General features: G+C 38.6%; 1 protein-coding gene across 3 annotated transcripts in view; it reads right to left on the bottom strand.

The window, feature by feature from the left end:
- Positions 1-1,235: 1,235 nt before the first annotated feature.
- EPS15L1 (epidermal growth factor receptor pathway substrate 15 like 1) overlaps positions 1,236-12,550 on the bottom strand; it is a 44,225-nt gene continuing 32,910 nt past the window's right edge. For 2 of the 3 annotated variants that reach the window (XM_034070782.1, XM_031042296.2), the window contains 2 exons: positions 10,642-10,847; positions 1,236-6,252 (listed from right to left, as the gene is read on the bottom strand). In XM_034070782.1, coding sequence (XP_033926673.1) covers positions 6,106-6,252; positions 10,642-10,847 — 353 coding nt within the window. In that variant the 3' untranslated portion in view covers positions 1,236-6,105. The remainder of the gene's footprint in view (positions 6,253-10,641; positions 10,848-12,550) is intronic. The other variant, XM_034070783.1, reaches the window with a different exon arrangement.

The following is a 12,550-nucleotide window of genomic DNA, read 5'->3' on the forward strand; positions in this document are numbered from 1 at the left end:
AACGCAAGCTGGCTTTGGGTCATACTGAGGCAGTCAACGACGGCTACATTTGTTTCTGAGGTTTAACAGCTGAACTTGTAGCTTTGAGTTCCTTCATGTTCAGATTTCCACTTGCAGATGTTTCTTCTTGAGCAGGATGTCTACATTCCCCTTCCCAATGAAGAGCCTCCTGGCCTCTACGTACAGGGAGTCCTTTTAGAGTAAGCATGGACAATGCAGATTAGGCAAGCATTTGTGACAGTGGAAGGATGAACTTTACGTATGCCAGGCTCCAAAACCTTGAGCAGGAGCAAAACCTGGACCTGCAGCCCTCTTTTCTTGCAAGGGAAGGGGAGCGTTACACGACGAGAGAAGCTGGGGAGGAAGTTGTGCCTGTCCATGCCACACTGCAGTCAACTCCTGGCTTCACAATGTCAGCCTACTAAAAATAATGCTGGAGAGCAATTTCAAGAGAAACCTGCCTTGGCAATCGGTTGTTACCCATGCCAACGTGTGCAGAGGCAGAGTAAATAAACAGATGGGAGAACAATGACTCAAAGTGAAGGATGTCCAATGGGATGATAGTGAGGTGTGTTTTTCCAGCCAGCAGCAAGGGTTTGTCTCTGGTGATCTCCCAGGATAAATCACCAGGATGTTTAGCATTGCAGCACACAAAAGTGTTTTGGAAAGGGTGCGGCATTGGATTTTCTGACTGGTCTCTACAGCCCAAATGTGGCTGGAACGAGGAAGAAGGGGAAGGACAGAAGGGAAAACAGTGCGGGGAGGCTACCAGCCAGAAGGAAAAGAGATCTTAACACAGGGAAGCAAGCAGTTGGTCAAAGCAAGATTCACCAGTTTGAGACAAAAGCAAATGAAAGAAAGATTGCCAAAGTCTCCGAGCTCCAAAAAGTAACTTTTCATTTATTATATTAAACAATAACATTTCTCTTATTATATTAAACAATAAACATGAGATGGGTTAAAACTAAAATACGTTTCAGTTTGTTACGATATTTGAAAGAGAAATATAGCTACAATAGTGTACATATTTGGAGAGATTAGTCAAATTTAGGTCAGCATCGCAGTTTCCACTTTGTGTTTCCACCTCTTTTAAGTCAGACTAAAGAACGTCATATTACAAGGGACACCAGAAGAGCACTCTCTAATTGTAACAGAAGGAACCATAGTCACTAGGAGTTTTTCTTTGGAAGTTAAACTTACAGGGGAAGGCAGAAGCTGGAAAAATTAAAGTTCCATTTTATAACAAATTAGCCTTTATTTATAAAACTTTCAAGTAAAAAGAGCAGTATATCAACTGATGAAACAGGTGTGTCAATGAAGAAGAGTTAACACATTTCCTCTAAAAATAAATCTTCTATCATTCCACCGTACTCCAAGCAAAGTCCCTTTCCTAAGGTGACTGTTGTGAAGGCTACAGAGATGCAACAGCTGACCCACAACAGAAACTTTGCTGTTCATCAGTGTGGAAAGGTATTTGAATTAGATGATTATTAGCTCAGATCAATTCACTTTAACACAGTTCCAACTCCAAATGAGGATTAAACAGAAATTCCTGAGAGGGAGGAATAAAATGCAGGAGGAAGGAGAAATCAAACTCTTACATGAGGGAAAGCAACAATCCTACTTGGACCAAAATCCCTTGGGCCTTAGTTCTACAGCATAAATACTCTTCTCAATGGAGAAACACTAAAGAAGAAATAGTAACCCAAAAAGGATTATAAGAAGACTCAAGAAAAGTGCATTATCTTTGAGCATTAAGACAACAGAAGGATTTCTACAAAATTTCTGACAACAGATTTCACAGGCAGGAATTAAAAAAGGAAAAGGTTATGCAGCAGGACACAGCTTGGAAAGCACAGCACATGAAACTAAACAGAGTAAGGACTGATGATGCGCATAGGGCAGAGATTTCATAAGGAAAAACTTGCCAATATAAAAATACTTCATAGAGCATTATTGTTGAAGCATTGCTTTACGAGCATCTGCTTTTATTGCAGAATGACTGGTATGTTTTACAACAAGCCTATCTGAATATAACGTAGGGAAACCACTCGAGGCCAATGCGAACGTACTGGTCTATAAAGGCTAATGTGGGTAATTCAATACCTGTGTCCTACATGCAAGGTCTGCATGCGGAGGTTCAACGTGAATCATTGTCCGTCTTTCCTGTTTTAACTGTTGTGCCTCGGCGCTGTGTGCAATTCATGGTTTTCCATGAGTCATTCCAGCAGTGACGATACTCCGTATAAAACACACATGTGCCACTATAAAAGCCTACTAAACTCATAGTGATTGCTCAATGTACCACAGAGTCTAATAATTTACTCGAGCAGAATCACCTCCATTCTTTCCTCAAAGCCAAGAATGCAATGGATAGTCGTTCCTCCTGAAGTAAAAGCTTAGGTGGAAAAGGAGGAAAACCAGAGCTGAAATCCAGATGACAATTACGTGCAACCTGTATAACTAGAATGAAGCAAGGAAAACATGTTTTATACCTCAGCGTGTGACTGTTTGGGGTGTATGGGGCTATGGGAATAGCTCCTTAAAAATGGGGGTTTAGAAAAGAGGGAAAAGAGAGAGAAAAGTGAAACCAAAAGCAAATGTAGGAGAAAAACCATTGCCTCAGCCTAGGGAAAAAAGAAAAGCTGGCATGACCATCCCATGCAAGAAGATCAGAAATGGAGCCTTTTCAAAAAGACACTTTAAAATCGCAAAAGAATGGGAAATCACATCCAGTGCAGATGACACTGACCTTCTGCCAGGTTTCTCTCTAAGCTTGGCACAGCTCCTGAACACAGTTCCTCGTGCCAGTGGAAGTAATCCTGAAACAAACTCATCAGAAGCAGTCATTTTGCCTTTTTATTTTCTTTCTTTCACCAGAACTTTGAAATTCTAAGAGCCACAATCTAATCTGCCTTCCTGTAAAAATTCCATTTCTGTATCCACCTCTGCTGACAGAATACATACATACACACAAGCTTTAATATATAGAATATATATGCATATTCTACATATTCATTGTATATACACATCTTATGTACAGCACAAGTAACTCTATACCAGACATAGTATGTGGACGTATATAGTATATACACACACTATTATTATATTATACAATACACTATATATATATGTACACACATAGACACAAATAATATGGATCTCAATGTACACTGTATATGCATTGTGTATACTCACATTTTCTGTATCTTGCACTGTACATATTTTGTCTGCCCAAATGGCAATAGGCCTATTTGTGCTTTAAATTTCACTGTTCTGGAGGAAGATGATGATCAATGTCTTGTGTTAGAAGTTCTGTCTTAGAAGAACAAGTGCAGGTATTATACAAAGCACTGAGTTACAAGCATAAGGGAAGAACGTGGGTAATGCTCCTTTTTGCATGGAAAACTGTATTAAATAGAATGGGGGGAAATCACAGCTAAGTTTTCTTCTACTGCAGTGTCTAAAATTTGGAATCGAGAGTGTTTCAGTAAACCTAAGGTTACTAAATCTAATGCACTGTGTACAGAGAACACGTTCTGTCCTTGTCCATTGGCTTGAGCTTCTATTACTGTCCAAGCAAACATGAAGAATGAGTCAATAAGGAAATAGGAAAATGAGTAATTAGTTCTAACACTATATGGAATGCTAGGTTAATTCACATTTCTGGCTTCCTGCTGGACAGCTTGAAAACACCGACTCACTGCCTTAGAAGCATTATAAATTACAGTATTTCAGAGCACTGACAAAGTAGCAGAAAGTCTTGTTATGGTACATAACTCAGAAGATGAATCAAGCTATTGAGTTCATCCACCCTGTCCCACTGGAGTGACCTCATCCAAGCAGTAGTCCAAAAGTGATTTTCCTTTCTAAAAAGGCACTCCATGTGAATGGGGGTTTATTGTAGCAGAAGAGACACCACAAAGACTTAGGCCCAAATGAAAAGGAGAATCTTACACATGGATACAATCTGATTAACTTCACTGAGAAGCCTGCAGCCATTCCATGTGGAAAACTGCCCATTCATAGCAAGAGTTTTATCTCATGTTAACTATAGACAGGCCTAAGTTTGCTCTGAGAGACTTCAAGTCCTGTACACCAACAGAAAAGAGAAGTTGTTGACATTTTAGTATGTTTGATCATTTAATCTCACATAGTTTAGAGAAACTTTACAATGGGAAGGGATTTCAAATCAGGTTCTGTGAAATCAGAAATACCTTCATTCCACAGGGGCCATTAACAAGAGGGAACTCAAGACCTTTATGTGGTTGGGTTTAATACTAGAATGCATCTTCTCCCTTTCTGAGGGGAATTAATGATTCACATTATTTGTAATATCATTGCACAAAGAGCAAAGCGGGAACTGTGACTCCTAAAACTGCATTTTGAGATACAAGGGTTCAGTTTTGTCAGGTATATTGTTGCATACATGAATGGACGGATGTGCACATGTGTGTATGCTCACACACACTCCCCCATACACCTACTCACTAATAGCTGGGATGACAAATGCCACATTTTAGCTGCATTTCAGAGCTGAAAACTACTAAGAAGATTAAAATGAATCCAATCAGATTCTTATCTCTAAGGAAAGCATCCAAAATATGGCCATTACAACAGAATGGGGAAAGACTGTTTTCGTTCCGTGAACAGGCACTGTCATTGTAGTATGAAAAATGAAAGGAAGCAAGGACGTAAGAATAGAAATGCATTAAAGATGATGAAGGAATACCACATTTTCATTTTAACCACAGAATGTTAAACTTTGGATTCCTACAGAGCCAAGGACAGGAAAGACTTGCCTATTCTATTTAAAAATAAGAGTCCAAGGCAAAGGTAACTGAAGTTTTTGAGTTCCTGTCATCAGAAAAGGCATTTTTAGTAAGTAAATAATTCACAGACTTATCTTAAGGACGTGACACATATAACACATTCTGTGTTATCCTTAGCAGGTGGAAGTATTAAGTTCTACAGGTACATATAAAATCTGTTCCTACTCGGACTTCTGCCAGCTGTGTTTTAAAGCCAATCCAGTCCACCAGTACTTCTATAACTTAGGTATGAACATGTATTTGGCAACTAAAATCTGTTTCAACTTGGCCTTACTTCAGCTAAATGATGTTTGATCTGTAAGCCAACTATAAGATAGGTGGAAATAAAGAAACGGAGGTAGGGACTGTCTCACACACTCAGGTACCACAAATCATACGGTTTGTGTTCTGGCAGTTGAAGCAAAAGAGAGTAAAATGAGTTGCAGGGATGAACACTGCTCAGACTTGGTAAGTTTTCCATTGCTTGTGTTTAAATGAAAGCATTCCTCAAACTTGTATCACAATCTCACTTGCTTATGAGATAAATCAAGATTTCATCTAATGATTTAATTGCCAAATTCTCTGTCCAATTTACAACTGAATTAACTCCCTCTCTTACATCACACACAATTATTACAATTTAATGCAAACTAATGGTTAAATTAGAAGAACTTCTCATTGATAGAAATTCAGAACATTTTACACGGTTCACTATGTCTGTATCCAGCAGATATAAAAGGCCAGATTCTTTTGTAAAAGTCGCATCTCCTGGCTAAAAAGGGACCATCTAACAATGAATTTATGCTGAAGACTTCGACATAGATGAGGCAGATGATGTACTGATTAACCTACCGGGAACTGTTAAATAAAAGTAACAAGTGAGAGTTAATTCTATAAATATTATAATTTTATGACATTTTCTTTGAAATTCACACTGCAGCCTCAGCGCCCCAATGGAATTCAGGTAATATAAAGCCAGATTCACAAGCTGCAGGTCACTAAACGCAACATCGTCTTCCAGATAAAGAAACTTTGCTTTCAGTATCTTAGGATCATACATTACATTTCTTATAAGCAGTAAGTTTTATCTAGAACATATAATACAGCTTATACAGTGTTTCCTGCATAATATGCACTCAAAAAGCCACACAGAGCCCAGTTTGACATAACCAGTCTCGTTTAGAGTTGAAGGTGACTAGAATTATTTCTATGACATAAACCAAGAATTTAGTATTTTTATAAAAGCCATGTTTAAAGGTTTCACTTGGACAGGGTGGAGCCAAAGAACCGCTACTTAAGAGTTTGGCATATCAGCCTTACTGAGTGCAATAGCCAACTCAAGGTCTTCTTGTTCTTGTCTCCGCAATCGAGCTAGTCTTTCTTGCTCTGCTTTCTCACTCTCACGCTTTGCCCACGCCAGCTGCTGTTCTTCATTTCCAAACTAAAAAATGAAAATGGGAAAGAAATTAATGAAGTTACCAAAAAGCTAGAAGAAATTACGTGAAAAATACAACGAATCAGACTTATTAAATATATGAATCAAGTGTACCAAGCTGTCTTAGGGCAGTTCTTCTGAATCAAGATAGAAATTCACTCACTGATTTCCTCATTTCATCCTTTAATTTATTTCCTTAATTTCTTCCTCCTCCTCCTCCCACCAGGAAACTAACCCATCTGGGCTGCACATCCCTGCATCCATGCCTCAGCTGTGTATGAAAATGGCCAGGGGACTGGAGCCAAACAAAAACCCCACAAACACAGAAAAAGCAAGTTAGTGGTTTGGGAGCACAGCAACCTACATTAATTTTTAAGAATAGTAAATAGCTGGTAAAACCAAGAGTTATTTACTCTTGTGCAACTCCTCTGCAGAGAGTTTTCTGGTAGTGTTTCCTCTAAGGGTGATGGGTTTTAATAATGACTCTGGAGACTGCTGATCTGTGGGAAGTTTCATCACCAACTCAAAAGTTACAACAAGTGCTTCTCTTACTGGACATAAATAAAATCCATGCAGGGTTTTTTTCCAGCAAGAAATAACGCAAGAGAATCAAATGTACTTCAGCAGAAAACACCAAGGAAACAGGACATATTTTAACACGCAGCTTCTAGGCCTGTTTGAGCTGCCCCAAACACGTCAATGCACTGCAGCGAAACTATTCCAAAGTCACATTCCAGGATTTACCACTGAAGTATGCAAAAATTTTCCTTGGTTGAACTTTTTGCACAAAAAAATGACAATATCGTCCCGAAATCACAACAATTTCAAACTCAAATATAATCTGTGACCGTTTAATTTTAGCATTGGCTGAAGAGGGTGACGGGCACAGAAACGTTTGCAGCTGCATGCAAATGCTTGCGTTACAGCCCACTTCTAACATTTGCTTTGGCCTATCTTTTCTTGAAATGGTCGGGAAAACATGTTATTTGGGTTCTTTTTTTGGGGGGATGAGAAAACCATGGAATTTATAGGTTCAGTTGCAGCTGGATGCGTACCGCACCAATTGTCCTGCGGACCACAACACAGTAGTTCTAGACACAGCAGAACGCACCCGTTCACTACCTGACTGGACAACACCTTCCCCAACAAGCTTGAAACACACAGACCTATGGCTGGCTACACCTACACTATGTGATGAGCCCGGCTCTGCCTTTTCCACTCTGCACTGGATCTGTAATTTGTATTTTTAAATAAATGCACCTATCTCATTTTTTTTCAACCCAAGTCCAATTCTTGTTTATTCATAATGTACATTCCGCTTTAGCTACGTGCTTTGCGATGCTCCCTGTTCCTGTTTATTTCTCTTATGATCTTTCATAGGATTTGATGAAAGAAAAGGGGGGAAAAAAAGGTATTTTAATATGACTTTAAAGAATATTTCTGCTTTCAACATCAACATCACAACTTAGAAGAGGACCTTTGCATTCAATGCTACTGAAATACAACAGAAGTGCCATGCAGTTTACTGTATTTGACTTTTGAAGTGATTTAAATCATGTCAGCTCACAGGTGAGATTTAAAAGCTCCCAAAGATTTTAAATAGATTAGTTTTGTACAAGATACAGTACAGGCAGACTCAAATGGAAAAAGGGCTTCTCTACTCATTCCAGTAATTCAAAAGGATCACATTAGCTGGGATGGAGAATAACAGTTACTCTTTCTGAAACACAATCAGCTTTGGTCAAACCCTCTGTTGAGAAAACAGTCTTACTTATATAGCTTCCATTTTAAGATAAATCTTCCAAAGCTTATGAAAGTCCCAGTTGTGACTTGCTTATTGCATATTTTTTGTGGTTAAAAGCACTGAGTAAAAAAAGCAAAATACATGATTCATTGGCAACAAATCTGGATGTGCCTTGTTATAAATGGTTTGCAGAAAGGCATAAAGGAAACTTTTCAGGAGCACAACTCTGACCATCAGATAGTGAAATACCCAACAGTGCCTATAAAAAGGCAAAGTAACCGAATTCCAAGTCATTCAATACAATAACAATTGTTTTGCATATATCCAGGTTTTAAGAAGTCTGTAAATATATCTCCTGTAACTGTCATTTCACTGAAATCCCCCTTTTTTCTTTCTTTGGAAGTTGAGTTAGACCCAAGGCATAAAGGAGGAAAAGAGCAGACTGCAGACAAACTGATCAAATACACACAAGGTGCACTGACTCGTGTGTACTAAATCACCAGCTTACATGAAAAGGGAAAATTCAGTTTAGTTCTAAGCGCTCTGTTTCTGTTGGCAGGAAGATTGCTTTTCTTGTTGTTCTGTAAACTGAAGCTGGAACCTAGAAATACCTGAAATATGAGCTACCAAAAGGCTTTGTTTTTTAACAAAGAGCCGTATTTAATGCCATGAGAATACACTTAAACTGGGGGAACATGAATTTGCCAGAGCCTCAGAAAAAAAGCACCAGATTTTCTATAGTGTGCTACTTGAAGCACGTGAAGGTTCTCATCTTATTCCTGTGCTACAGTAAAGAACTTCAAGTAAAAAAACAGTCAAACCTACGTGATTCTCTGATTCTGTTCTCAGATTCCATGGCCTCAACCTTTGTGTCAAAAAGCCTTCTGTAAGTCAAATCGCTTTGAATTTCCATTATGAACAAAGTTCCCCACCTGTCAGGCAAAGAGCCGATTACAAGGTAACTGGTACAATTAAGGCTTCGTACAGAAGGATTAGGGATTATCAAGTGTAGCAACATAATGGTGTTACAAGCAAGCAAAGAAAACCCCAAACTGCAAAGAACAGGGATCAAGTCCCCAGTCAAATTCATGTCATGAAGTGCCACTTCGCAGGAATTCTAAGTGGCTACTGCTCAAGATCTCATTTTTCCTATTTTTCCCTTATCTTCTAAAGTTAATCTCCTCTCCTGAAAACCTGATGGCCCAGCAAATTTCACACTAGAGCACCCACTGGGATGGGGATCAGTGATTTTGGTTAATCATTTAATGCAATCAGCCAGTGTAAGCCACACTTTTCACTTAAGAAATGCAGTCTGCAAAGGAAGCCAACAAGAGCTGGGTAACAGTCATTCCATTCCATTATTTGTCTTTCATTGAAGGAAGAAATTAAGATGTTCAAGAAATTTCAGATAAAGCAAGTTTTGCGTCTTATTTTTATTAAGAATGTCACCATTTTGTATACAATCACAGAATTTAACTGTGCAAATTCAACAGGCTATTACTAACTGTGGTAAAGCATACAGAGTATCTTGAACTTTGACGTTTTCAGTATCATAGATAAATTAAAGCACTGAGGTCAGCTAAAAGTATGCACAGATGACCTCATCTAACAATATCACATAGGAAAGTGATAACACATTTACTATTAACTAATAACTGGGGGGGGGGGGGAACCATTAAAAATACGCAACCTGAAAGATTCAGCTTGAAGACCTCCACTTGTTGAACACTGAACTGTGCTCATCAGAGTTAAGTAACAGATTACGCTGGCAATTTTACTGCATGGCAATGTGACAGAACAAAAATACATGAAAGGAGGAAGAAGGCTGAGGCTGTGGATGGCACAGATTTCTATCTACTCATGGAAGCAGTAAGAACCACACTACTACTACATTTACAGTGATTTCCAGTTCAATAATGTACCTGCCAGCACTGTAAACAAAGCCTGATGGTTTTTAATGAATGGGTACTTGGCTTTGCTTTCAAACCTTCTCACAGTGTCTTTTAGAATACAGGATGGATGTTTCAGTATTGGTTCTTCAAAACAATTTTGTTTTCTTTCTCTAACAAGGGCTTTTCTATAATATCAGTAATGGGAACAAAATCCAACAGCTAACTTTTCAATTTCTGTCTCGGGTATGTATCTTTATGACCACATTCCATCATATACAGCAAACATAGTGACAGGATTGTCAGAACTTTTTTCACAGACAATTACAAATACTTCAATGGAACCTTTCCCTTTCAGGATTTGCTTCCCAGGATATGGTGAAATCACTATAGAAATGTTTTCAACAATCGGTTTTGAACCTTTACATCATTGGCTCCCAAAACTCAGTTTACAAAATAGCCTCCATGCAACAAAAACAATACACAGATTCTGCTACAAAGAATTTGTGAGTAAAGGCACACTGTACTAAAATAATTTAAATGCAAATAAACCCTTTAAAATTTAGTATGAAACTTCTTGGTTTTTATTGAAATAATGCCTTTTTATTACAGAAATATTAATACAAAAACAATGAGGACAGCATGAAGGTACTAAAAGACAGAAGCCAGTGAACAGTAGGTTTGCAGTTAAAACAAAACCCCAATAGATTGCTGCAAGCAGAGCAGAAAGTGGTTTGCTCAGAGACAATGAACTTAACTTACAGAGCTGAAGTCTGCAAACCCCAAGGAAGAGTCTTTAGAAGTTTTACTTGAAGAGGAGGGAGCAAATGGATCTTTTCCACTAAATGGGTCCCCAAACCCCTTTTTACTTTGAAACGGGTCACTGCTGTCAGCCCCAAATGGCTGGAATGGATCATGGGGCTTGGGAAAATCTGAAGACCCAAGGTGGTTTACAGGAGTACTTTTACCTGGAAAGTTTAGGAAAAAAACAAACAAAAGGAGAAAAAGAGAAGTTACTTACCATGGCCAATGCAAGCCCTTAAACAGGAAACTGTGCTGATACAATTTAGCATCATCCATCCTTCCTGGGATGGTTTAAATTTTAAGCAAATATAATGGTACTCTTTTCTCAATGCAAATCGTCTCAAACAGTTGTTTTATTTAAATAGATTTATTATCTTACTTATAGATACTGCAGTATTAATACCTTTGAGATTTTAAATTATAAAACCCAGTATAAAGCCATTTGGTCAGATGAATTTGACAAGTATGACTTTAGGTCATTTTCCAGGATTGGAGATAATTCAAGTTTAAATTTGGGATTATATAAAAGACAAAATACTTAAAAATATAGACCACTAAAGAAATAATTAATCGTGTTAACTAGAACCAAACAGTAACTTATCTATGCCTTTACACAACAAATCCTGGAACTGCTTAATCCTTCTTCCACCACACGTACAAGGGAAAAGAGACTGATTAAGAAATCACCTTGTTGTGGGGTGTTTGCTGTACAACCCACCTTTTGCAGGTGACTGCTTGTTCTTATATTCCACCCCAACAGCAAATGAAATCACAGGACCGACTGCATATGCTCATAAATAATGGCTGTATATTTTGTTGGTTACAAATAGAAACTCGGTGGTTAATTTTTAATTCCCCTTGTGAACAGTACTGTTTTGTTAGGTCAAATAACTAAACAGATACACATGCACATTTGCCTTTTCTAATTAAAACCACCCCAAACAAGCAATCAAAGAAGACTGCTCCTGACAAGTACACAGTCTAGCCTCCAGGGAAAATACAAACCCTCCTGATTATAGTGTGTACTTAACAAATGATAGAGAAAAACCTAGAAACACTTTAAAAGGAACAAGTATTTACTACTTCCTGTATAATAACTTGAGTTACATACATTCATTGCATTAATAAGGCTGTATTTTTTGAAAAGTTCAATTATTTGAACTATAACTTCATAGGAATCTTGTCATTTATTCACATCAGGATACACATACTAAGAGTGCACAGAGAAATGGGGAGTTGAACCCCGAAATTTCAGAGCCTGTACTTGGCATGTCTAAGACACAGCCTGATAGCTTTTATGAAGGTATTTTTGTAGTTGCTCGTGAACTTTATTGTATTTGATTGAATCTTTGGAAATCCTCATTTGCTAAAGAGAAATAAGGATCAGCAAACCTGCACTAAATAAATAACCTACCCAGCAGCCTGCCTTCACCTGCCATTAAATCACAGCTCCCATCCCAGGGAACATCTTCCCTGGCACTTGGCTTGCTGAACCCACATCCCTCTTGCCATGAGCAGGTTCCTCACCCTGCTGGTGACACCTCCCTTAAGGGTCAGGGCACAGTGTGCAGGGGCTCACACTCCTCAAGCTCAGTCAGGCGCAGATTTACAGGGGAGCTGAAGGAATCACAGACTCTTAAGTCATTTGTGCAGTGCTGAAGCCAGATCCGGGCTCCTGATGCAATGCAGTGACCACGGCAGGCACTGTGCTTCAGGAAAGATGTGAAGCGAGCACAGCTGAACAAGCAGAGGGAGATGTAGAAAAGACATGAACAGTAAGAGATATAACTGGATTTGTTCAGTCTTAAGGAGTATTCGAGGAGAACCTGATCATAGTCCTGCAGGCAAGTCTTCCATTAAGAGAAAG

Source organism: Melopsittacus undulatus, chromosome 19 (genome assembly GCF_012275295.1).
Source record: "Melopsittacus undulatus isolate bMelUnd1 chromosome 19, bMelUnd1.mat.Z, whole genome shotgun sequence".
NCBI classification, from domain to species: Eukaryota; Metazoa; Chordata; class Aves; order Psittaciformes; family Psittaculidae; genus Melopsittacus; species Melopsittacus undulatus.